The sequence below is a fragment of the Muscardinus avellanarius genome, assembly GCF_963383645.1.
Source record: "Muscardinus avellanarius genome assembly, chromosome: 5".
NCBI classification, from domain to species: domain Eukaryota; kingdom Metazoa; phylum Chordata; class Mammalia; order Rodentia; family Gliridae; genus Muscardinus; species Muscardinus avellanarius.
Genome location: NC_137790.1, coordinates 139,138,248 through 139,164,745, shown reverse-complemented (window position 1 = coordinate 139,164,745; position 26,498 = coordinate 139,138,248). Strand labels below are relative to the sequence as shown.

Here is a 26,498-nt window from a genome sequence, read left to right as displayed (position 1 = left end):
AAAAGTGTTTCCTTGGCCGGGGCAGTGGCGCAGGCCTATAATCCCAGTACTTGGGAGGCTGAGACAAGGGGATCGCGGGTTCGAGGCTAGCCTCTGCAACTTAGTGAGATGCTGTTTCAAAATAAAAAATAAAAATAAAGAGCCAGGGATGTGGCTTAGAGGTAGAACATGGAAGAATTCAAGACTGTCATCTCAGTTAGCTTCCTCCCTCAAAGAAATACCTTCTCCAACATTCCTCCTTGCTTCTTGCGACTCTTCTCATAGTGGTTTGTGGCTAGTTTTGAACATCCTGCGTTGATTAGAGCACAAGTTTGCTGACATATTTCCCCGCCCACCAAGTCTTCACCCTCCTTTTTACTCAAGAAGTGAAATTCTCTAAGAACCAGCTCTTGTTGCCTGCAGTTTTCTGTCTTCCAGTCCCCAATTTCTAATAGGGCACAAGTTCACTTAAAATGTGGAAGCCAAGCCGGGTATGGTGGCACATGCTTGTAATCCCGGGACTTGGAAGACTGAGGCAGGAGGATCACAGGCTTGAGGACAGTATATTTATTTATTTATTTATTTATTTATTTATTTATTTATAAGGCTGGGGGTATAGTTTAGAGGTAGAATGCCCCTGAGTTTTTAGCAAGACCTTATTTTTTTTAAAGTGGGGTGTAGCTTGGTGGTCAAATGCCCTTGGGTTCAATTCCCTGTTCCCCTTCAAAAAATATGGAAACCAAAGTTAGACAGGAAGAATAGCAAACAAAAGGACTTTAGCTAAAGGAGGAGAGGAGCCAGTGTAGTGGGCGGGGCTTGGGGGAGGCAGGGGGAGGGGACGTCTATACATGAAGCATCACTACCGATCTCACATGTGGGGAGGGAAGGGGGGGTGTGGAAGGAAGGACACCGAGGGCTGTGTGCCTGGGTGTTTGTGTCACTCTGAATCTCATTATAATGTGTAACTATAACACCCCAATAAAAGTATGAAACAAAATGAAATAGATGTGGGACCCAGCATTAAACACTTTTTTTTGGTGGTACTGGGGATGGAGCCCAGGGGCATTCTACCTCTGGGCTACACCCCCAGCCCTACTTTTTATTCTTTATTTTGAAACAGGGTCTCACTAAGTTGCAGAGGGCCTCACTAAGTAGCTGAGGCTGTCTCTGAACCGTGATCCTCCCGTCTCAGCCTCCCAAGTGCTGGGATGACAAGCGTGCGCCACCACGCCCGGCTAGCACTAAACACCCTTGACTAGCCCCAGATGTTTCTAGAACAGAGTGCAGTGGGACTGCCTTTGCCCTGGCTGCTGGGTTTCTACTCAGGTCCCCGAGGCTTGCCTGACGGCGTGTGTGAATGCATTCATTCATTCGCCATTCATTCATTCATGCCACTGCATTGCACACTTTTGATTCCGAGGGTGACTGTGTTCTAGTAAAATTCCTCCCTATTTTTTCCCAAGATGTATTTTACTGAACATACCCTTCTCTTAGACGAATTGCTAGCAGTCCCCAGTTCTGACTTCTTGGCGGTTCTTTTCCAGAGTCACTGGACTTGTTTGCCCACATGCCTGTTCTCTAGAGAGCGCAGTCTCCATCATTTTCATCAGCAAGATTAACAGAATCTTGCATGGTCTCATGGAGAAGCAGGACAGAGCTCCTATGTCCTTGTGGCTAAGGTCTAAAAGCTGATCTGTCCTTCATTAGTCCACTGTAAAGCTAACACTGTATTCCTTATTGAAATTTCTTCCTTTTTCATAATTTATCGGTGCATTTTACAATTCTACGTTATGAGTTTAAAAAGACATGCGGGCAGCACTCTGTGTTTTCCTTCCACAACCCCCTGCTCCCCTCCCCCGCCCCAAATCCTGAGCTGCTAATAACACCTTCACATCTATCTTAGCTGTTTCTCTTTGATCACTAGACAGTATTTGCTTTCCTCCATTTGAGTCTAAAACAAAGGAACTGAACGAGTTAATCCAATTTCTGAAGGATGTACTTGCCGTATTTCTTTTTGTCCCTTGCTTTATCTGGACTGCGGGAATCTCAGACTCCTTTAATCTTTTCTGAGGCTAGAGTGAAAATTAATTAAGTTGGGTCAGAGTGGGATGACTGGGGAATTCAAGAAAATGATAATGCGTAGAAGAGAGCGCTGCGGCTGTGCCAGGCATGACTCACTCGCCGGCCTCTCCCACCTCTTCTGTTCGTGTTGGATTCACCGTGTTCATCCAAGGGAAGTGTCTGTAACCACACTGCATTGTTTGCTCGAAAACATTTTCTTCTCAAGTATATATTTTTGCCTACAGCCACAAGAAAGGGGGCTAGTATAGATATAGACCTGGCTAGATATAGACTGGCTAGATATAGAGCAGGAGGCGCGCCTTTGAGTCCTCCACGCCATTTGACCTAATAAACCAGAAAAAATATTGGCTCCACTGGCCAGAGAGGCAGGTCACTAACACACACCATCTGTTTCTGTGTGAATCCCTAATCGGGAATGTGTGATTGTGTGTTCCCTCAGCTTTCTGGAAGGGCTGAGGCCAGATTGCAGATGAGAACACACTTCCTGTAGCAACATTCCCAGTTTTCTCTGAGAGTTTGGTGGAGGGAAAATGGTACAAGACCAACTGGACAAGCCGAGAGAAATGGCAGAAGATGTCCGGGGGGCTTAGGCCGCGTGCTGCCTTTGTGAGCTGACCGTCTCTTGTTTTTCTTCATGATTCTATTTCTTCATTTATTTTTATGTATTTCTATTGGGGCGATGTAGTCTCATAGCAGTCATAAAAATGCAGTTCAGAATGACAGCGACACCCAAGCACATGGCGATCATTTGTCTTTATTCCCCTCCAATAAATGTGACCAGAGGAGCAGAAGATAAGAACCCCCCTCAGCAAGGTCATTTCTGTATGCCACAAACATTCCATCGACTCGGTGGATTAAGGAGAGAATGACAATATGGTTTTGTTGTTATTAAAATATCATTTCCAGGTCGGGTGTGTTGGTGCACGCCGCCTGTAATTCCAGTACCTGGGGAGGCTAAGACAGGAGAATCCCAAGTTCAAAGCCAGCCTTAGCAACTCAGCGAGACCCTGTTTCAAAATAAAGAATAAAAAATAGGGCCGTTTGTATAGCTTGGAGGTAGAATGTCCCTGGGTTCCATCCCCAGTACCACACACAAAGAAGAAAGGAAGGAAGGCAGGCAGGCAGGCAGGCAGACAGACAGAGGGAAAAAAAGAGAGAAAGAAAAGCTGGGTGTGGCGCACACGCTTGTAATCCCAGTATTTAGGAGGCTGAGACAGGAGGATCACAGTTAGAGGACAGCCTCAGCTACTTAGTGAGGCCCTTTGCAACTCAGTGAGACCCTGTTTCAAAATAAGGAATAAAAAATACGGCTGCTGGTGTAGCTTGGAGGTAGAATGCTCCTGGGGTTCCATCCCCAGTACTGAAAAAAAAAAAAAAAAGAAAGAAAAGAAAGGAAGATCATTTCTATACTGCAACAAACATTGGATTGACTCCTGGGGAACTGAAGAAAGGCAGCACCCTGGTTTTGTGGCCACTGCTGTTCTCTTTCCTCTCTTCGCAGACTGTGAGATTGAAAGGGTAGACCTGGTGTTCCTCATGGACGGCTCCAACAGCATCCACCCGAGCGATTTCATGAAGATGAAGGAATTTCTGGCCTCCGTGGTTCAGGACTTCGCCGTCAGCCTGGACCGAGTGCGCGTCGGGGCCGCGCAGTTCAGCCACACCTATCGGCTGGAGTTCCCTCTGGGAACGTTCGCAGGTGAGAAGGAGGTGTCCTCTCAGATCCAGGGCATCCAGCAGCTCTTCGGGTACACCCACATCGGCGCGGCCCTGCGCCAGGTGCGCCGGTTCTTCCGGCCGGACATGGGCAGCAGGATCAACGCGGGCACCCCGCAGGCCTTGCTGGTCCTCACCGACGGCCAGTCCCAGGACGAGGTGGCCCAGGCCGCCGCGGAGCTGAGACACCAGGGCATTGACATCTACTCCCTGGGCATCGGGGATGTGGACGAGCAGCAGCTGATACAGATCTCCGGGACGGCAGAAAAGAAGCTCACGGTCCATAACTTTGATGAGCTGAGGAAGGTCAAAAAGAGGATCGTTCGCAACATCTGCACCTCTGGGGGAGAGAGCCGTGAGTATTTACTAAGTTCCCGCATGCATGCGCGCTGTCTTCACCCCTGGTCTCCTGGGCTCTGGGTTCATCCCCTGGGGCTGCTACAAGAATTTAGATCTGTGCCTGTGGGTTCACATGCAACTGTTTCAGCGTGAGCAAGCGTTTGGGGCCACTTTGTGGATGGAGAAATAGGATGTTTGAGATCCTATCTTTTTTCTTTCTCTCCTGGGAAAGCGTGTCTCCTCTAAGGATGGGGGAGCCTTGGCTTCAGAGGGTCGAGGATGAGGCCAGTGCTTGGAATCTGGCTGGCTTTAGAAGTTGGAGAGCATGGTCCAAGGAAATAAACACTTGGATGGGTGTTGGTTGCTTGGCAACTGGGCCTCCCGCGGCTGCCAGGGGCTGTGGGTACTGACATGAAGGGAACATCCCTAGAGGTTCATATTCTTATTATGAAACTTTAAGATAGTTGGCAACTACATTAAAGGTTAGCGCAGTTTATCTGGGGGCAGTGGCACACTAACTTCATTTCAGTATTTGGGAGGCTGAGACGAGAGGCTCGCAGGTTCAAGGCCAGCCTCAGCAACTTAGAAAGACCCTCAAGAACTTAGTGAAACCCCGTTTTTCAAAATAAAAAACAAAAAGGGGGCCTGGAGTATAGCTCAGAAGCAGAATGCTCCTGGATTCAATCCCAACACCAAACCAAACCAAACCAAAAATTTCTTCCTTTGGATTCCCCAACCGTGAGATTCTCTAATGTGGAAGACCTCAAGGACATTTTACTCTGCCGTCTCCTCCAGGGAAATCTCTCCCCCAGTATTCTTCCTTGCTTCTTCCTAAGCTCTTCTAGTGGGGGGTGCACTAGTTTGGGACAGCCTTTCCTGGTGAGAGCACAAGTTCACTCACCTGTTTTTCCTCTAGCAGTTCTTCATCCAGCTCTTTACTCGAGAAGTCAAATTCTAAGAATCAGCTCTTGTCACCCGAAGTCGTCTTTCTTCCTGGTTCACAAATCCTCAATTTCTTCCCCGATTTCTAATATGGCACCCGCTCTTTTAAAAAGTGGAGGCCAAGCCAGTCCTGGTGGCACGTGCCTGTTATCCCAGTACTCGGGAGGCTGAGATAGGACGGCAGGTTTGAGGTCAGCCTCAGCAACTGAGATAGACCCTCAGGAACTTGATGAGATCCTGTTTCAAAAAAAAAAAAAATTAAAAGGCTGGGGTATAGCTGGGAGGTTGGATGCCCCGAGGTTTGATCCCCAGTAACACGCATGCACACAGACACACGCACACGCACACACATATACACAAACACATGCATAGCCTACATTGTCCCAATAGGTGGAAGTCTAGTGTCTTGAAGGAGTAGCTTCATTTATTTTATAGGCATCCTATGGTTTGCCTCTGCATCTGTATAAGTATGAGGCCCTTTGCAACTCAGTGAGACCCTGTTTCAAAATAAAGAATTAAAAAAAATAGGGCTGGGTGTAGCATGGAAGTAGAATGACCCTGGGTTCCATCCCCAGTACTGAGAAAAAAAAATGCACCAGAGACAGCCTGCCTACAAATCCCTGCTCTGCGGCCACTGATCTCAAACAAGTTGCCTCCCTTCCTGTGCTTTAATTGTCCTGTGTGTGGAGCAGGAAGGCCTGGTGTAAAAGGTCACTGTGAGAATTTCACGAGAAAACACACGTTCAAACTGTCCATCCAAAGCCGGCCGTGGTGGCCACGCTTGTAATCCCCGCGCTTGCGAGGCTGAGACAGGAGGATCGCACAGGCTCAAAGCCAGCCTCAGCTACTTAGTGAGGCTCTCAGCAACTTAGTGAGACCCCGTTTCCAAATAAAATATAAAATGGGTCTGGGAGTATAGCCTGGAGGTGGAAAAGCCCCTGGGTTCCACCCCCAGTACCACACACACACACAAATAATACATGCTCCTAACTTTAGAGAAGTCGCTGCCCTTTCAGAGCCTCAGTTTTCTCGTTCATAAGGCTAAAGCTTCTCTAAGGGTTTCTCTAGCCGTGTACTGGGATGGAGAATGGAAACTAGCTGCAAGGAGACGGGAGGGGGATGGCCGCCAGTCAGTACTTTTGAGCAGCTCTGAGGGGTCAAGCCTGAAGCTCTAAGGACTTGAAACGCACTAGCTCATCTATTTCTCCCAGTGCCCTCGGTGGTTCGCATTTTGATTTTCTTTTATGAACGTGGAAACTGAGCTCAGTGGAATATTGGTAGCCTGGACCGGCTCATACAAGAAGTAAGACGCACATTTTGAAGCGCAGGTCTCTCAGATCGCAGCCTCCTCCCCGCCCCGCTCTGGCCTTGCTTCCTTTTTAAGGTTCATCTGTCTGTTTTTCTGATATAGTTGTCAAGAGTATCTGAGGCTGACATGATAAAGAAAGTGTCTAAGAGCTGTGCTTCCCGATTGACAGCTGCAGCTCATGAAGACCCTGTGGGTTTATTTTCTTGACGTTGTTCTCGCGAGCTGCGTCTCCGAGGACTCCGCTGGCTGCTGAGCCGTCCCCGCCCAGCACAGTGTGGCAGCGGCACTAGGGGCCGCGTGACCCATGCTCACGGGCTGGCTCCCCAGACAGAGATGAAATAAGGTGGTTGAGCGCCTGGACTCTGGACAAGCCTGAACCCCAAGTGTGAGCCTCATTGTCACTGTGAGACCCAGGGCAAGCTCTCCGAGCCACACTTCCTCATCTGCGAAACGAACAGTAGAAGACTTTCTCCTTATGCCCCGTTTTGTAAAGAAGAGTGAGAATGGGTTGCGGGTAGTAAAGGCACAATGGGTATGAGTCTCTGGCATATTGTTGCAGAGGGGCCCTTGAGGTGATTTTAGAAATGTAAGCGCATGGAGCCGGATGTGGGGGCGCGCGCTTGTAATTCCAGTACTTGCGGGGGCTGAGACAGGAGGATCGCAGGTTCAAAGCCAGGCTCAGCTACTTGGTGAGGCTCTCGGCAATGTAGTGAGACCCTGTTTCCAAATAAAGTATAAAATAGATCTGGGAGTGTAGCTCGGAGGTAGGAATTCCTGTGTTCTATCCCCAGTACCATGAGAGAGAGAGAGAGAGAGAGAGAGAGAGAGAGAGAGAGAAAAGAAGAAGAAGAAGAAGAAGAAGAAGAAGGAGGAGGAGGAGGAGGAGGAGGAGGAGGAGGAGGAGGAGGAGGGAGGAGGAGGAGGAGGAGGAGGAGGAGGAGGAGGAAGAAGAAGAAGAAGAAGAAGAAGAAGAAGAAGAAGAAGAAGAAGAAAGAAGAAGGGAAGAGAAGAGGGAGGAGAGAGGAGAGAGGGAGAGAGGAGAGAGGAGAGAGAGGAGAGAGGAGTAAGCACATGGACTCATGGGTTCAGTTCACAGCAAGACAGTTTGCCAAGATCTCCTTGGCTTAGGAACTTCCTGATATTTTAGCAGCCTTTGAGAGCCACACTCAACGTCATGTCTCAACCTACACCACATTCTCCCGTCTGTTTTCTTACCTTCACCCAATTTATTTCATGCATTTTTCTCTGAGCCTGGCCTAGAGGAGACGCTGGGCAGTTGTCAGGATGGGAATGTCCTACCTCTTGGCCACAGAGCCATGATTAGGTAGCAGAAGAATCAGGAATCCCTCTCATCTTTTGCTTCTGTGATCCTGGCACGTGGACCGACAAGGGGACTGAGCAAAAGGCCGCGTGAACAGGACGCGGGACGAGACAACCTCGGGACTTGTGCGGTTCAAATGAGGGAGAAATGAAAGGGGAAATAGACGACTGCGCCCAGCCTCTCTGGGTCACGTGCTCTCTGTGCTCCAGATGCTCTAGAAACCGCTCAGAGCCAGGTGTATGAGCCGATGCCTTAATGGGAGTTCAACAAAGGAAGCAAGAGCGAGGAGCGGGAGCCGGGTGTGCTGCTACCTAGCTGTGATCCAGGACTCGGGAGGCCGAGACAGGAGGATCGCAGGTTCAAGGCCAGCCTCTGCCACTGAGTGAGACCCTTGGCAATTTGGCAAGACCTTGTTTCAAAATAATAAAGAAAATAATGGCTGGGGGTGTAGCTCTGTGGTGGAACACCCCTGGGTGCTATCCCCGGTGTTGGGGTGGGGGAAGTAAAGGGAAGAGAAGTGATGTCCACGGCGGGCTGTCACCAAGCCAGTCACAGCTGCCACAGCTATTTGGGGGGCAGACGGGAGAGACGGGCACACTACTCGTAGACTTCATTTTGTATTCTTATTAGTGCAATTCTGCACCACAGTGCGGTTCAGTGTGGTCCAAGCACACACAGCTCTTGGCGGGCCTCCCTCTTATCCCACCCGCCACCTCCCTCTCTCCCCCGAACACCGCTGGTGGGGCTGTAAACTGGTACAGCCACGATGGAGAGCAGGCTGGAGGCTTCTCAACAGACCGGGAACGGACCCCCGACCTGGCTGTAGGACGCCTCGGTATTTACTCACAACCTTTTAAGAAGAGAGACCTGGCGCGTTGCTCATGGGGCACGTCGTTCAAGAGGCCCACAGAGCCTCCACGTGTCCTGCTGGGGGAGCAGGGATGCAGCTGGCAACTCCCTCCCATCCACCGCCTCTCATCGGTTGGTGCCAAGCTCTGGGAGGGTTCCGTCCATCAGGCCGCAGCGCTGTTGTCCGGCCCCTCTGGGGAAGTGCCGGAGAAGCCAGCTACCCACGCACAGGGCCCTGCCAGCAGGAAGGAACCAGGACCTCCGCGGGGTCCCATGAGGTGTACGTTTGCAGCCCTTTGGCAGTGGGTATAACAGGGGCCACGTCACAGCTAGGCCAGCAACTTAGCAAATAAAGATTTTCTTTTTCTTCACCCACCTCTTTTCTCATTAAAAAAAAAAAAAAAAAATATATATATATATATATATATATATATATATATATATATGAAGCTACTGGCCCTTGTTATAAGAATTAGAGGTGACATTTTGGCTTTAAAGACCCGCAGAAGTTCAGTTGCCCAGTGGGTCTGGGAGGCGATGAAGGCAGATATTGGTCCATACAAAAATATCTGAAAAACTGCTGATCTGAGCAAAGCAAATTAGAAATCACTCGCTCCTCATTTTACCAAGAAAGTTGCATATGATGAGCTTGCTGAAAAAGGCTGGAGTGTTCAGCCAACTTGGAAATTCTCGAGGAAGAGTCATATCATTTTATCCTTTCTAATCATCAGCCTGTAGGAAGCTCAGCTTAAAAGATCAAACCCACTCTAACTTCCCCAATGCTCAATAAAGACAAGGGCAAAGCCCTTTCGATGCAGCGCGTCTCTAAGCATCCCTGGAAGCCCTAGGTGGAAGTGCCTGTGGCCTCTGAACGGCCGAGCCTTGGAGGTAGTGCTATCTTGGCTGTGGTCGTCCATGGATAATCACGTTACCGCTCTCTTCGCTTGTGGGACTTAAACCAAGCAGTATCTCGTGAATTTTTATTTTTGTTTTTACTTTTCTTTTCGGAGTGAATGCTAAAGGTCATAAAGAGGAATTAGAGACCCTTTTTAGAGAGAGAAACCACCAGACTCCGTCCTCTGTGGTGCATTTTGTTTTAAATGACTTTCTGTATTTAAATGACATTGTACCTTCTTTGTAGATATTAGAATATCAAATGATCTCAATTAATTAGCAGCATGATATGAATCTCTTATTTTAGATTATTAACATTTCCAGAATGTACTTTTGAGATTCTTAAATGATGGTATACTTAAACGGAGTCTTCAATGGCTAAAATAAAATCTCTTAGAACTTCAGTAGTTATGCTGAAGAAATAGTAATACATTTAGACTTTCGCAGGTTATAAAAGTGATTCTGAGCCTCTTTGATTTCTCTTGCCCTTCCATGCTTCCCAATTTTATTACTGGAATAGAGAGAAGAACTCCAAGGCCTTAGAATGAGACATCAGAGTCCAGGGAAGGTATTTGCTGATTGAGTAAGACACGCTCGCTTTCCCCCTTGAATCCTAGACTGTTTCGTGGATGTGGTGGTTGGATTCGACCTCTCGGCGCAGCGGAGAGGGCAGGCTTTGCTGGACGGTCAGCCCTGGATGGAAACGTACCTTCCAGAACTCTTACGTGCCGTCAGCGCTCTGAACGGGGTGAGCTGCGAGGTGGGCACGGAGACGCAGGTCAGCGTGGCTTTTCAAGTGACCAACGCCCTGGGAACATACTCCCCCAAGTTTGAGATCTACAGCGACAGCCTCCTGAACAGCCTGAGGGGTGTGGCGGTGCGGGGCCCCGCGCGCCTCGACGCCGACCTCCTGGCTTCTCTGTGGGATGCGTTTCAGAATAAGTCAGCGGCCCGAGGAAAGGTAACAGGACCTCACTGCATCTGGTGGTCTGTAGTAGCCAAGGACTCCTGGCCACTCACCTCTGTTCTCTTTCCAAAATATTCCCAGGTGGTCCTTTTGTTCTCAGACGGATTAGACGATGATGTTGAAAAACTTGAACAGAAATCGGACGCACTTAGAAGATCAGGTACCGAGCGTGGCGGGCAGGGGACGGGGCGCTCGGGCTCCGTGGACCTCGGGACGCAGCCTGGCTGGCTAGCTTTCTGGTGGTACTGAGGTGTTTTGCCCCTAAGCTGCACCCCAGCCCTTTCACCAACATCTCACCTTTCGCTTTTTGTTTACTGACTAATCTCAGCGTGATATGCTCACGTCCATCCAAATACCTGCGAGTGACATAATTCTGCTCTTATTTAGCCACGGCCTTTTTTGGGTTTTGTTTTTTTGTTTTGAAACAGGGTCTTACTAGGTTTCCGTCACTTTTCCTAAGTTGCTGAGGCTGACCTCAAACCTGTAATTTTCCTGTCTAAGCCTCCCAAGTACTGGGATTACAGGGGTGTGCGCCACCTCGTTCAGCTCAACTCTGGCTTTTAAATTTGCAGGGATCCAAATAACCCTGGATCTGACAATCTTTCTACTTTGTGGGCACCCGAGCCAAACACAGGGACGCTCTGTCCATCTGGGCCTCTGTGTGTTTCGCTCTACCTGTAGGCAACAGGCCTGACTGCAAAGCCGACTCCTTCCTTGTGTGACCGTTAATTCTTCATCCCAGCCTTTCCTAAAGGACGTTCCTGCCCCTCTTGCACCGTGTCATCAAATATTGCTCGGTCTCAATGTCAACAAAAACGAGCAGAATATCTGTCTTTGACCAAGGAATGTGAGAGCTGGATTCTTCTAACACTCTGGAAGCTCCCCCCGTGGCGAGCACTCCTGGGCGAGTTCACTCATGATTCCTTCAGACCAGAGGTCCACCAAGCATGGTGCCGCTGGGGTTGGAGAGTTCTGGCGCCATGTTGACTTAATGTCACACCCTACTAAAATATGAGTCAGTGATCCCAGTACTTGGGAGGCGGAGATAGGAAGATTAGCAGGTTTGAGGCCAACCACAGCCACTTAGCTATTTCAAAATAAAAATAAAATAAAAACAAAATAGAGTTGAGGTGCAGCTCCAAGGTAGAATGCCCCTGGGCTCTATCCCTAGCTCTAAAATAAAATAAAATAAGGATCAGCGGAGGCCAAATGTTCTGGTCTAACTAAGGATGAGTGCGGGCCACTGCTGCCCGTCCTGACTGGCCTGCCCCGGCTGGGCCTCTGATCTCCGACTGCCGTGGGCATTGGTGCTGACCACTCCGTGGTTGACTCATCCTCTGAAGACTTGGCCATTTAGGGCCACCTCGCCCGGAGGTCCCCACCCCACCCGGCAGCAGGTAGAGTGCGTGGATTTGGGGCTCTGTCTGCACGGGCAACGGTGTTGCGGTGCAATTCATGTCCCACGACTGCCTGGGACCAGGCCACAGCCAGGCTCCAGCAAGGACGCAGCCCGGCTCAGCGGCTCTCCCGCCCCCATCCTCCCTCCCTCCGTCCCTCCCCCCTGCTCCTGACAGAGCTTCCTCAACAAAGCTCAGGCAGCCCAATCCTTGTCTCCGGCTCCGCTCCTCCAGCCCGGCCTGGGACCTGCCTCCCAAATCGGCTCCCAGACGCGGCCCAGACTTTGTCTTTTCCAGTTGTTTTCTCTCCTTCATCTTCAGCAAATTGCACAGTCCTCTGAGTTTACAGCCTTGTGGCGTAAAGGCTTTTATTTCACCCCGAATTTACCGAAGCTGCCTTCTCTTATTAAATGTTGGCCCTTTCTGGGGAGCTGTCACAGGGATTTTAATTAAGATGGAGCGCGAGAGCGCGCAGTCTGGGTGGGCAGTCTCGGTGGCTGTCGTCGTCTTTATTATTTCAGTCTGTCTTTTGTGGGGAGAATTAGGAAACAAGAACATTAAAGCTTCTTCCAGGAAGTGCTTTGGAAAATACAGAGTTCCGAGTCCTCTTTCTTCCAACTCCCGCTGGCAAAAGCCTAGTAAATAAGCATCAACTTCGGAAGCTGGATTTTTAAACAATAGCATTGGGAATTCAGAATCTTTGAAATAGAGATCGGTGGATGATGGCCATCATGTTCCTAAAAAGGTGTCAAGTGGATCTTGATGGACAAGGAAGACCTCTGCCCAGCTCCTAGTATTTAAATGTCTGACATTAGTTGTTGGGCCCTAGGATCTGCCGGCCTAGGATCGACTGACCACCTTAACTCGAGGCCACACTTATACCCATGCAAACCGTGTAATCGCAATGAGATCAGAGGAGGCCAGGAGAAAAGGGTCCTCCACGCTGGACATGGCTTATACCTTAATGCATGGTTGGGATTGGAGTCAGTTTGTTAATTTTTTTGGGGGGTAGGGGACTAGGGAGCATTCAACCTCCAAGCAACACTCCCAGCCCTATTTTGCATTTGTTTTTACTTTGAAACAGGGTGTTGCTAAGTTGCTGAGGCTGGTCTCAAACCCACAATCCTCTGATCTCAGCCTCCCAAGGACTGGGATTACAGGTGTGTATCACCATGCCTGGCCTCAGGTTGTTCATTATTTTGTTTGTTTGTTTAAATCTAATACCCTACTCGATGATTCACTATTTTACCAAATTTTTAAAAATCTTTTATTTCTTAATTCCATTTTTTGAGATTGGGAACATTGTATTCAAATTGCTGAAGCTGCCCTCAAACCTGTGATCCTCCAGTCTCTGCCTCTCAACTACTGGAATTACAGGCATGCGCCACTAGCCCGGCTTTTTTTTCCTCCTTCTCCTCCTCCTCCTCCTCCAATGTTAAGAGTCATATAAGACCAATATAACATACATGAAGACATTGTATTTAAGACCATATGACTCATTTATTGGATGAGTCTAAAAGGAGCAGGATTGGAGCCCAGTCTGAAAAAGGCAGTTAGAAATAGTATTTAGACGCATCTTTCCTGTGAGTTAACAATCCCATGGGTTCATGCAACTCTTAGATTTTTGTATTTCCTGGAACTTACACGAAAAATCAGATGTGAGAAGATTTTCCTCCCCCCTTATCAACAGACCCACAGAAAGCCGCCTTTTTTTTTTTTTTTTTTTTTTTTTTTTTTTTAGTACTGGGGATGGAACCCACGGGCATTCTACCTCTGAGATACACCACCAGCCCTATTTTTTATTCTTTAGTTTGAAACAGGGTCTCACTGAGTTGCAAAGGGCCTCACTAATAAATAGCCGAGGCTGTCCTCTAACCGTAATCCTCCTGTCTCAGCCTCCCAAATGCTGGGATTACAAGCGTGCACCACCACGCCTGACCAGAAAGCCTTCTCTTGACCGCTGATCTCAGGTTGATTGGTGTACAGCACTGCCCAACCGAGCCCATCCAGAAGCCTCTTCTCCTTTCTTTTTATTCTCTTTCTAAGAAGAGTGACCAACTATCCTGGTTTGCTTAGCACATGCTGGGTCTTTTAGCACAATTCTGTCTCAGCCTCCCAAGGGCTGGGATTGCAGATGTGTGCCACCCTGTGCCTGGTTTACTTTTTTTTTTTCAATGACATACTTTATGGAGAGATATTAGTCTGAGAAGGTACATATTCCAAGAGATTCTATATGTCCAATAATCTCCTGGAAGAATCCCACGTTTTGGCTTCAAGAATCCTCCCAGTCGGTGGCAAAGAACTTTAACTTGAATTCCTCTGTATTTTAGTATGCTGTGGACCTTTCTGTTACAATTTTCCTGGTCTCCAGCTGAATTGGGTTATTGTAGTCAAGTCACCAGCTTGACACCATGTGGTTGGGGGATGTGGATAATAAAAAGAGCATTCTTCCTGCAGCTGTCTACTGAGAATCGCAACTTGGGCGGCTGAGACAGGAGGCTCACAGGTCTGGGCAATTTAGTGAGACCCTTTCTCAAAATACAGAATAAGCTGAGTGCGATGGTGCCCACCTGTCATTCCAGGAGGATGACAGGTTCGGGGTCAGCCTGCGCAACTGTGTGTGAGAGCCCATTTCAAAATTTAAAAAGTAAAATAGGCCTGGGGTACAGCTCAGAGGTCGAAAGCTTGGGTTCAATCCCCCAATACCTAAATATAAATACACAGAAAGGTTCAAGTAGCCAATTCTACTTCACCCGGAGAATTGACGCTGTGTTGAGCAGGCCTGAATGCCCTCATCACCGTGGCTCTGGACGGAGCCGCTGACGCAGAGAACCTGGCTGACCTCCTCTACCTCGAGTTCGGGAAAGGATTCGAGTACAGAACTCAGTTCAGTATCGGCATGAGGGACCTCGGGAGTCGGCTGTCCAAGCAGCTGGTAAGTTATGCAGAAAAGACTGGTATGTTTACATTTTCAATGGTCTTATATATAGGGTTAATGTTTTTTCGTACTAGGAATTAAACCGAAAGGGCATCCTACCTCCCAGCTACATCCTCAGCCCTTTTTATTTTATTTTATTTTGATACTGGAGATTAAACTCAGGGTCAGTCTACCTCTGAGCCACACCCCCAGCCCTATTTTATTCTTTATTTTGAAACAGGATCTCACTAAGTTGCAGAGGGCCTCACAAATAGCTGAGGCTGGCCGCAAACCTGGATCGATCCTCCTGTTTCAGCCTCCCAAGTATTAGAATGACAGGCATGCACCACCACGCCCGACTAGGTTTAATCTTTCTGTGAACCTATTGGAACTAATTCTGATCATTTGGAGCAGTGAAGAAAGGCTTTTGTGGGTTAGCAAACAGCCTAAATGAGAGAGTATTTGAAATAAATATAATAGAGATATGTTTAACTGATATGCTTGGTCAAAAATTTAACAAAAGAGTGAAAGAAGAAGGAAAGAGGGGAATGAAAAAGAAAAAGGCAAATGTCTAAAGAGCATGGACAATCTTGCCTAAATTATAGCCTGGGGACACAAGTGTCAAAGAGAAGCTGCGTCATGAACGCGACCTGTCTGTCCCGTCTGTCCCCTGGAGTTCTTTCCGCGATCCACGCTCCCAGGTCCAAGCTCACCTTGCTGAGAATGAGTCTCAGGCTCACTTGTGGTTGTTTTTCCCTGCAGCAGGGCCTGTAAGTGGAGTGGATTGCACACGGAGCTCTGCTAGAGACTAGAGCCCTTGGCCCTAACCCTGGAGGACAGACTCGGGAAGGTGAACCTCACAGGCTCTATTTCTGCACAAGAGAGGCTCTCATGCGTTGCCTCCAGCCTGCCTACCTGCTCTATTTTTAGAAGCCGACACCTATCAGTCAGATGTGGTGGCACATGCTTGTAATCTCAGGACATGGGAGGCTGGGACAGGAGGATTGCAGGTTCATGGCCAGCCTCAGCAACTTAGTGAGGCCTTCAGCAACTCAGTGAGACTCTGTTTCAAAATAAAGAATAAATATAATAGGGCTGGGGGTGTAGCTCGGTGGTAGAATGCCCCCAGGTTCTATCTCCAGTACCACCAAAAAAAAAAAAAAAAAAAAAAAAAAGAAGTGTTCTAGGAATCTTGTGTTGTACACCTGTAATTATGGTACTTGGTACTTGGGAGGCTGGGACAGGAGGATCACAGGTCCAAGAATAGCCTCAGCAACTTAGTGAGGCCCCATTTTAAAACAAACAAACAAACAAACAAACAAACAAACAAACAAACAGAGCTGGGAGTGTAGCTGGTAGGTAGAATCCCCCTAGTTCATTCCCAGTACCACACACAAAAAAATGTTTTGGGAGTGTTTACCACTGAACTCTGTTCCAAGCAATGTTACAATGGATACTGTCTAAATCCTCTAACAAACCAAGATTCCACAAAACGGGGAAAGGAGAATACAGCACGTGTTCATTTCATGAAATAAAGTCTTTGGGCAGAAGTATAGAGCGTAATCGATAACCATGGTCCACGCTGGGTGGACAGAAGGATAGGAGCTAGTACACAAGGAGCTGGTCGTGGCTAAACCGATACAGTGGACACAAAAACATTTTTTGTCTTGTTTTTTATTTTGCTTTTTTATCGGTGCACTGTAGTCATACATACATATATATATATATATATATATATATATATATATATACATTTTTTTTTTTTTTTGGTGGTACTGGGGGTGGAACTCAGAGGCTTTCTACCTCCGGGCTATGCTCCCAGACCTTTCTGATATTTTTTATTTGGAAACAGGGTCTCACTAAGTTGCTGAAAGCCTCACTAAGTAGCTGAGGCTGGCTTCGAACCCGTGCGATCCTCCTGTCTCAGCCTCTCAAGCACAGGGATTACAAGCGTGCGCCACCACGCCCGGCTGTAGTCAGACGTCTTAATGGAGTACGAGATGGTTGAGGCACACTCGCACCGATCTGGAGTTCCTCCAGTAGTGGGGAATGCGGATCATAGAAGGAAACACGAGAACACTGGGTGTTGAGCTTCTCTGGAGCACGGTCTCTGTCGAGGCGCATTGGCTCCTGACACCGTGCTAGAACCGACCGCGCCATGATGGGCACGCGTGGTCCGGGACCAATGCCGCCAGGAGTGATGTATCTCTCATGCCCTCAAGGTCAACGTGGCAGAAAGGACGTGCTGCTGTCTGTTTTGCAAGTGCATTGGAGAGGACGGCACGATGGGGGATCCTGGCAGCCCAGGAAGAAAGGTAGCTTGACTTTAGACTTGTGTCTCACTTTATTTGAATGGCAGTATGTCTTTTGAACATTGGTTTTGATAGAAATAAGTTGTGAACTTAACTTCTAGATACAGCCATTTATTATACTCCTCTTTTTAAAATTTTTTTTATTGGTGCATTATATTCATACATCATATTGCGGTAAAAAACTTGTGTGTACAGACATGAACACATCACTGATTTAACCCCTACCCAATTCCCACCCCAGTCCCTCCCCGTTCCTCCCTCCCTTGCTTGGCTTAATGGTTGACTTCGATATGTTTAAGTACATTGTGTGTTTTGGAGATTTTTCCTTCTTCCCCCCTCTTTTCTCCTCCTTTAGGTTGTCTTGTTTGCTCCTCTATAGGATTTCCTTTTTCATCTAGAGTTCCTCCTATGACCCATTTCTCCTTAGCTCTCACATATTAGGGAAAGCATCTGATTTCTTATTTTTTGTGACTGACTAATCTCACCTTTTTATGCACCAAATTGGATATTGTTGGTTTCCCTTGACATTCTGAATTAGGATTTATTTATTTATGTATTTATTTATTTATTTATTTTGTGGTGCTGGGGATTGAACCCAAGGACATTTTACCTCTGAGCTACACCCCTAGCCTGATTTTTTAAAATTTATTTTGAAACAGGGTCTCACTAAGTTGCGGAGAGCCTAAGTTGCTGAGATTGGCCGTGAACCTGAGATCCTCCTGTCTCAGCCTCCCAAGTATTGGGATTACAGGTGTGCGCCACCACGCCCAGCTCTGGATTTGGATTTAAAAAAATGTTCTTATAGAACAATCAATTGTCAATCTTGTTGGTTACCCAGTGTCAAGGCAGTAATGGTGTTGATAGAGGAAACAGTGGTGATCCTCCATGTTGAATACTAAGGACTTTCTCAATCCCAAAAACGCACTTTAGTTGCCATTTGTAATGGTGGCAAAGTCATGAAAATTGAGATATTTTGTTTAGGCTGCTGAGAACCAAGATATATCAGGTCACCCTGCCACAGCAGAAGAGGTTAAGATATTGATGCACACAGATATATGCACAAAACAGGCCCACTTTTGTTTAAAAAAGTAACCAACATATTTTATATAGTTTCTAACCCTAAAATGTTCTTGTACTCTTATGATAAAAATACCATATTGGAATTCAGGAAATGTCCAAATACGTAAAACCACACTGCAGTATAGATCTAATAATGATTTCAATATGGCTGGTTTACATATGTCTTTAATTTTTCAGTAAATTTATAGATAACACAGGAACTCCCAGATCACCAGAGCTGTGTCTTTGAAAAAAGTTTTTTGACTAATTGTCTCCTGAATGCTTCAACTTCATATAAAAAGAATAGTTAAATTAAAAACAAAACAAAAAGGAAGAAAAAATCAGGACACAGAAAGAATAGAACAAAATATGTGTGGTCTATTTTCTGGATAGATTAAATTCTAAAAAAAAAAGTCTTTTTAATGAAAAGAGGATAATTCTAGTCTGTCAATGGCAAATATAGTTGTGTTTGCTTAAATGTCTGGAAGGAAATTCAAGCACTATGCATAATCCTGGAGAGAGTCAGAGACAATATTATAGTACAAATTCACGTATCCTTGAATTATCTGAATACTTGTCTCAAAATTCCACTCCTTTGTATGTGTATAAATGCAGCCTAGCTTGGGGAAGAACTGTTTGGTTTTTTATTTAACTCTTGTTATTCTACTTGAAATAAAACTGCAAGCTTGAAGAAGTGTGCTTGGTTGCCTCAATTCTGGTCTGTGGAGTACGAATGTTCTCTTTTCTTATTTCCAGGGACCCTCGGGTTTTAAAGGCAGTGAAGGCCACCTGGGAGAGGAGGGCACTGCTGTAAGTCAAGCCTTGTCTCAGTCCTATTTATTTATGAAGTCATATCTGCCATATAAAATCTCTTGTATAACTTCACAGAAACCAGAAAGGTCAGATCCTAAGGACGCGTGTGCAAAGTCATTATTCCCTGATCCTCGTTCCGCTTTGTTTCTACTGATTTACCAACCTGTCTCCTCTTTGGTTCTCCACCAATATTGAGCAATTAACTCAGTGTAGAAGTCTTACTCACCAGGGGAGTCAAATCAGTGCAACTTCCCCTTCCTGGTCCATTTTGCAAAGGTAAACCATCATACGACAGAGTTTATTGAGGGCTTCACTCTATCTGCCCTTGTTTCCTTCCTTCCTTCCTTCCTTCTTTCCTTCCTTCCTTCCTTCCTCTTCTCTCTCCTTACCCTCCTTCCTTCCTTCCTTCCTTTTTGTTCTTCATTTTTTCCTTTTTTCTGTTCACTTAACTATATATTTAAGAATCTCACTATTAGGCTCCATTGTTTATCAAAGACTTCATTTGTTAATGCATGCCTTCATTGATTGATTCATTTGATATATATTAAATATACTATGTGCCAGGCATAGTGCCTAAATAAAAGACAAAGATATAGTTCATAAATAAAAAATAAAAAGTCTAAATAAAAGAGAAAAAAAAAAACATAGCTCCTACCTTCAAGGACTTCCAGACTAACAGGAGGACAGAGGAGCCCACGACTCCATTGTCACCCAGGAGAGCTGTGCTGGCGGCGTAAAGGAGGTAGAAGAAAGCACCTAACACTCGTGGCGGAAGTTGGGGCTCAGAGGACAAGGCTACAGACCAGGGACAACACACTTGAAGGCGTAACAAGTCCTCCAGGCAGTTTGTGAGGAAGAACACCCCACTATAGCAGGAACAACACATTCAAGGGCATAGGAATTGCGCGTTTGCAGAATGACGTGTGGTCAAGATGACAGGAACCCAGGAAGCACCCCCAGGCCATGTCCTGGGTGATGGATCACAGGGTTGCACACTGCTGGGCTCAAGGCGTGGACTGCCACTCTTGGCTCGGGGCGGTGCGAAGAGATATAAGGAGCTTGAAAAGACACAACTTGGTGATGGGCTGCGGAGGAGAATCCACCAGGCAGTACGCAGGGAGCACCGGAGCACAGGGCCACAGCTCTGATTTACTTCCATGCTTTGGTTTTTATAAGCACGAATTCCAGATTGGGAACCATGGACAGCCACACTGATTACCAAAAGAGCAACAGAAATTGTCGAGTGCAGATGCCAGACAACGGGTTGCGATGGAAAAAGCTCACGGACGTGTGTGTTCTCTCCCAGGGAGAACGAGGAGCCCCGGGCGCCGTGGGAGAACAGGGCACTAAGGGGTGTTACGGCGTCAAAGGTCCTAAGGTAAGAGTCACGGGGGACGCCGCGCTCTCCCCACAGTCGAGGCCACTTTCCTATGCTGACTCTTACTCTTCTCTGTTTTCAGGGCAGCCGCGGACTGAATGGACAGGAGGTATGGCACCGGCCCCATCCCTTTACCTGCCCATCTGGTATCTGGAAATATTTTTATTTGGGAGACTACTGCCAGCCTGTAGATTCTACACTTGCTGTTTCTGTGGACCTTCTTTTTTTTTTTTTTTTTTCTTGCGAGCCAGCAATCTCACTCTGGCTGCCTTTCGCTGTAGGCTGTGTGTGTTAACTGTTGAAAATGTCTATGATGAAAGTAATTTTTGGTATCACCAGGTGCAACCTAAGAGGGTGTAGGGGAATCACAAACTTCGGCTGATTTTGTTTGGTGCCTGGCTTCTCCCCACGTTGACTTGACGCGCTGATTCTAATCACGTCTGTCTTTTCAGGGAGAAACTGGGGAGAGCGGAATTGGCGGGTTAAACGGGGAGCAGGTAAAACCTTTTCCTCCTTCCACAGAGACCCTTCCCATGAAGAAAGTGGGGACTTGAGCTTTTCCTTCTCTGTGTTTTAGGGTGACAGTGGTACTCCAGGAAGAAAAGGAGAAAAGGGTGATGAGGGCTCCCAGGTAAGAGGGAAAACATAAGAAACGATTCTTGAAATAGAAAGTATAATTGACGGAGCAAATCAGCTGCCCTGGGAGGCCCAGTCAGCTCCTGCCACCATATTGTTTTGTGACAAATATTTATGAGACTCTAATCGCATACAACAATAAACACGTATCTCTTGTGTGCCTGAGGGCTCGGTTTGTGGGCTGGGCTCGGCTGATCTTGGCTGGCGGGGCTGTATGCTGGCGGGGGATTTTGTTCCATGAGTCTCTGACCCTCTTTGGGCAGGAGGTCTTGTGGCCTTGATGGCCAGGACCTTTTCAAGGCCAGGATGGGAGCACAGGGGAGCGAGCAGAAACACACAAGGCCTCTCCGGTGTCTCGGGTGTAGCCTGGGGCTCTCAGAGCGACACCCTTGTCTTTCTCTGTTGACAGCTCCAGTCATACTGTCTGAATTACCCGACAGAGTTGGAAACCACTTCAGAGCTGCCCAGGGAAGGACACAGATCCCAGGGGCGCCCTTGAGGCAGCTGCTGATGCTATAGGCAGGAGTGTGTTGATGGGGTCCATGGTGTGAGGCACACGGGAGGGTACACACTACTCGCCCCCATCTAGAAAACCAATGGCAGCTGTACTGCCTCCATCTGGGTACGGCTGAGTCAGGAATCCACTTTCTAGTTAAGGCAAATACCTTGGGCAAATCACATGCGTCTCAGCTGCTTCGCTTTTAAAAAAGATAATAAACAACACGTGGTTCATAGACTAATTGTAACAATTAAGATCAGACGTGTCTGCAACACGGAACCCAACACTGGACGAATCACTGAGCTCACCACCAAGATACTTACACAGTGCCCCAAACTATGATTTTGGTGGTTTCTTTTATTCCATTAAAAATATCCTCAGCCAGGCCAGGTATGGTGGCACATACCTGTAATCCCAGTATGTGGGAGGATGAGACAGGAGGAGTGGACATTTGTGGCCAGTCTCAGCAACTTAGCAAGACTCTCCACAACTTAGTGAGACCCTCTGCAAGTTAATGAAACCCTATTTCAAAATAAAAAGTAAATAAGACTGGGAGTATAGCTCAGAGGTATGTTCAATCCCCAGTACTACACACACACACACACACACACACACACACACACACACACACAACACACACACACACATCTTCAGTTGAAAAATATGTAATTTATCCCAACCAGGAAGAATGTGAGCTCTTTGTTAATTCTTGTTAATTATTAAAAATCCTCATCCTCTTCTTATTCGGACTTGTGTTAACTTCAGGGAATCCCAGGAAGGAGAGGTACCTCTGGTGACCATGGACCAAAGGGCCTGCGAGGAGACCCGGTAAGCCCAGGACTGTGTGGACTTAGTGCTGGAGCGCCATCCCGGGGCCTCCTCATAGCGAGAGCTGTGTCCCTTCCATGGAGCTGCAATAGCAACCCTGAGAACAAAAGAACAGAACCGTATCATTTGCAGAAAAATGGATATAACTCGAGAATATTATGCTGAGTGTGATGAGCCAGACCCCCAAAAAGAATAGGTGTATGTTTTCTTTTATATGTAGAAGCTAGAGAGAAATACAGAAATAAGGGTGCTGTTAGGTAGAAGAATAGGAACTCCAGTGTAGCGACCGAGGAGGTTTAGGTTTAGAGACGGGAGAAGGGGGAGAGAAACAGAATATAACCATCGAAACTCTACCTATGTATAAAAATTTACTAATCCCAATCCTAGTAACATGTACAGGGAGGAGGAGGGGGAGGGAGGACTCAGGCGGAAGTCAAGGTTGCGTGCGTGTATGTGCCTACCCAATACGACGTATAATTACATCACACCCTCCAAAATAGGCTTTAAATAAAAAATGAAGTAGAGCTGCGGGTGTAGCTCAGAGATACAGTGATACACCTGGGCTCAGTCCCCAGTATCACAAAAATAAATAAAAATAAACAAGCAAACCTTGAACTTTTTGTTGAACTGTAACACACATTAGAAAGTGTTCACACTCTAAACGCACAGCTTGACGACTGTAAAGGTGCCTGTGACGTCACCGCCCAGGTCAAGGTGTTCAAACAACAGTTCTTCCAACTCCGTTGTATTGTAGTCAGTGAAACCCCAGGGTCCATCTTTCTATTCTATCATCGGTAGCTGTGTGGTCGGGTTTCTGCCACTCTGCATACTCTCATATATGTTGTACAGTGGGATTTTGTGCACATTCTATCAGGAATCCACTTTAGGAGCAGAATTTCTGGATCACAGCAGATATGCCCATATTCAGCTCAAGTCTTTACAGCCAAACACTTTTTTTAAAGTGTACTAATTTATACTCCCACCAGCAATTTAGAAAGACGGTGCACTCCATACCCGTCAGAATGGCTATAATTTATAAAAATCAGTAATAGCGAGTTCTGATGAGGATAGGGCCACTGGGAATCTTGTAGGATGTTTTCTGTAATATATCCTCCTCCAGGATATAACAGGTTGATCTCAGAAGTAGCCTGAACCAGTATATATTGACAAATGTAAATGTTGGGTTGCACTTTGAAGATGACAGTGTTTTCAAAGCAGAGGAATTTATACTTGAAGACGGCCTTGTTTACTGAGTGACACCATCTCATAAATAGCCTGGTGACCTGAGAGTTTTCAAACAGCTTCAAATATCTAATTTAGAACCAGGAATCTGTCCAAAAGAAGGGTAACTAAGAACTGGTAGTTCCATCACACGGACACTTCAGTCTTCTGTACGTGATGGCCATACATTCATTGGAGTTTTGATACACACCTCCATCCTGAGATCGTCTCCTGAACTGTCTGCTTTCAGCTGTGTGATCATAGGGCGCCAGTTAGGGAACCGAAATAATCTCAAAGGATTCTTTCATTTTAAAAGAAATGTTTTTTAACCTCAAGATAACTGAAAATTCAACCCAGAGACTCTGTGACATGCTGGTATAGCTGGTCAACTATATATCCAGTGGGTTTTTGTGTTTTTTTTTTTTTTTACTACCTAACAATTCTTCCCACCCACTTCAAGTCTGGATCTCAAAACAATTCTCTGTGTGTGTGTGTGTGTGTGTGTGTGTGTGTGTGTGTGTGGTTTTAGTGGGTTGCTATTTTAAGAGAAATTGGGGAGAAAACGATTGACAGAATAAATAGAAGACACATGAGATTAGTCTGTAGGAAGGTGGCCAGATGGTGTGGATTCCCGAAAACCCAGGCTCATGCAGATAGAACTTCCGGTTGTATGCGGGGCCCCTCTGGCTGTTTGGAATTTCACATTTTTATTGAAAATTTGTTTTTGCTTTTTTGCTCTGAGGAAACCGAGATAAATCACTTGTCTGATATACAGACGAGGCTAATAAGGTTCATCTTTTGACTACATATTAGAATCTCATGTTAGATCCTCAATCTGCGTTCAGTGATGTTTGTCTAGTTGCGTATATCATAGAGACACTAAATCTCATACTCACATTGACCAAAAAACCTACATACAAGCAATTTAGGTTGTTTGGCTCTATAAAATATGCTGGTACATGATTCTTTTATCATTTATTTTTATTTTTCTTTATGTTGTCTCTTCCATCAAGTTCTTCGGAAGTAAACTGTACTAAGTAATTTATATGTCCAGTGGGAAAATTCTGACTTTACATTCCTTTTTCTTGCTCAATTTTCAATTTTGTAATTGAGGTATGCTCTCCTTGAAGAACGTAAGAGACAAATATTTAAATTGGAAATGTAGAGAAGAATCTTCGGTTTGCATATGTAGAAGAAAGAAATATTTTGCATGTTTATTTTAGCAATGTCAATTATATAAGATATAAGCCCCACGTTCATCCCTCTTACCGGATTAGCCTACGGGGCTCTGTGGCTGTAAAAATTGTTTCTAAAGCTTACTAAGAATCTGCAACAATGATCGGTCCCTGCGGGTGATGGCAAATTACTTATTGACTGATGCAGGTAATCTGGGCTGAGCATCTCTGCGGCCGCCTCCCAGCAGCCTGGATAATTGTGGTCCCCGCTCAGGACACTGGAGCATTGACTCACTTGACTGGCTAAATTCATCGACTCAGCATCACGGAGGCGCAGATCCGCCTGTGGCCTTCATACCCGAGTTAGAAAGTTCTCATTTTGCCTGAGAACGATCATATCCCACGATGTGCACCCGTTTTTAGCAAGTTCCTGCTGAAATGTTTGCGTGAATCTTGAGAAAAACTCAAGATTTGGGGATTTTCTGAAAACCAGAAAAGTGGGGATGCACATATGGAAATCGACCCCGAGGGGAGGCCATGGGGAAGTGTGTTGGGAAGAGTCTCCAGTGTCCGGCGGTCGGCTCCGATTATTCTGGTAGAGACCACCACGAGAGTGTGCTTCCTCCCAAGTGAGGGGGGAATTTATACCGGTCGTCAGTTATAAATTTACCTGTGCCGCAAGAAAAAGAGGAAAAGCTGAGAGAAGAGGAGCAGAAGTAAGAAGGAGTGCCTCCGGACCCGGGGGAGCTGCCATCCACACAAGACATCCTCCCCCTGGCTAGGAGGGGGCTCTTACTTTCTCCCCACAGCTCACCTGAGATCTCCATTTTAATGAGATCTCCATTATTAATGCCCAGTGCAGGGGAAAAAGAAAATACCTGCAAAGCATTTGTCATTTCTACCTAGTTTTACTTTCGAGTGGATGGGGCTGCTCTGGTCAACATTTTGAGGGATAGCTGAATATGTTCTACAGAAGTTACGTATTTTAGGAGAATTATTCAAAATCTATTCATTTTGATTCATTTTTCTCTCTCTTTTTTCAGGGATCCCCTGGATTTGACAGTTACATAGAAGGACCCAAGGGCTTGAAAGGAGAGCACGGAAGACAAGTAATCATGCAGACGCTTAAAAGCCAGCTTGTAAAATGGCGTGGTGGCAGCTGGGAGGCTCAGGTTCTGAGTAACCGAGTTCGTGAAATGCCTGGTGCAGGATCTGAAATCGGAGCCGCACGCACGCCTGTAATCCCAGTATTTGGGAGTCTGAGGCAGGGGGATCTTGAGTCTGAGGCTAGCCTCAGCCACTTAGTGAGACCCTCAGAAACTGAGGGAGATCCTGTTTCAAAAATAAAATAGGAGCCCAGTGTGGAGGCGCACGCCTGTAATCCCAATACTTGGGAGGCTAAGACAGGAGGATCCCAGGTTTGAAGTCAGCCTCAGCAACTTTGCAAGACTCTTTTAAAATAAAAAGGGCTAGGCTGGGCATAGCGGCGCACGCTTGTAATCCCAGTACTTGGGAGACTGAGACGGGAGGATCATGCAGCTTCAAAGCCAGCCTCGGCTACTTAGTGAGGCTCTCAGCAATTTAGTGGTGCACGCTTGTAATCCCACGCTTGGGAGGCGGAGACAGGAGGATCGCGCAGGTTTGAGGCCAGCTGTACTGGCTTAAGAGACCCTGTTTCCAAATAAAAAAAAGTATAAAAATAGGTCTGGGAGTGTAGCCCGGAGGTAGAAGGGCTTCCAGGAACCCCAGAAAGGAAAGAAAAGGAAAAAGAAAAACTAGTTAGGAGCAAAAATATCTATTACTCCTGTTTATTTGCTACTTAGGAATTTGAGGAATGGCCTCTTCTAAATTGGGGCTGACATGTT

The 26,498-nt window shown here is 46.6% G+C and overlaps 1 protein-coding gene across 1 annotated transcript in view; it reads left to right on the top strand.

Moving 5' to 3' along the window:
* Positions 1 to 26,498, top strand: part of COL6A6 (collagen type VI alpha 6 chain) — a gene marked incomplete at both ends in the record, with an annotated part of 83,982 nt that overhangs the window by 13,716 nt on the left and 43,768 nt on the right. The window contains 12 exons of the mRNA XM_080696623.1: positions 3,563 to 4,132; positions 10,049 to 10,392; positions 10,480 to 10,558; positions 14,576 to 14,730; positions 16,935 to 17,027; positions 18,840 to 18,893; positions 20,203 to 20,274; positions 20,357 to 20,383; positions 20,727 to 20,771; positions 20,852 to 20,905; positions 22,175 to 22,237; positions 25,677 to 25,742. Coding sequence (XP_080552749.1) covers positions 3,563 to 4,132; positions 10,049 to 10,392; positions 10,480 to 10,558; positions 14,576 to 14,730; positions 16,935 to 17,027; positions 18,840 to 18,893; positions 20,203 to 20,274; positions 20,357 to 20,383; positions 20,727 to 20,771; positions 20,852 to 20,905; positions 22,175 to 22,237; positions 25,677 to 25,742 — 1,622 coding nt within the window. The remainder of the gene's footprint in view (positions 1 to 3,562; positions 4,133 to 10,048; positions 10,393 to 10,479; positions 10,559 to 14,575; positions 14,731 to 16,934; positions 17,028 to 18,839; positions 18,894 to 20,202; positions 20,275 to 20,356; positions 20,384 to 20,726; positions 20,772 to 20,851; positions 20,906 to 22,174; positions 22,238 to 25,676; positions 25,743 to 26,498) is intronic.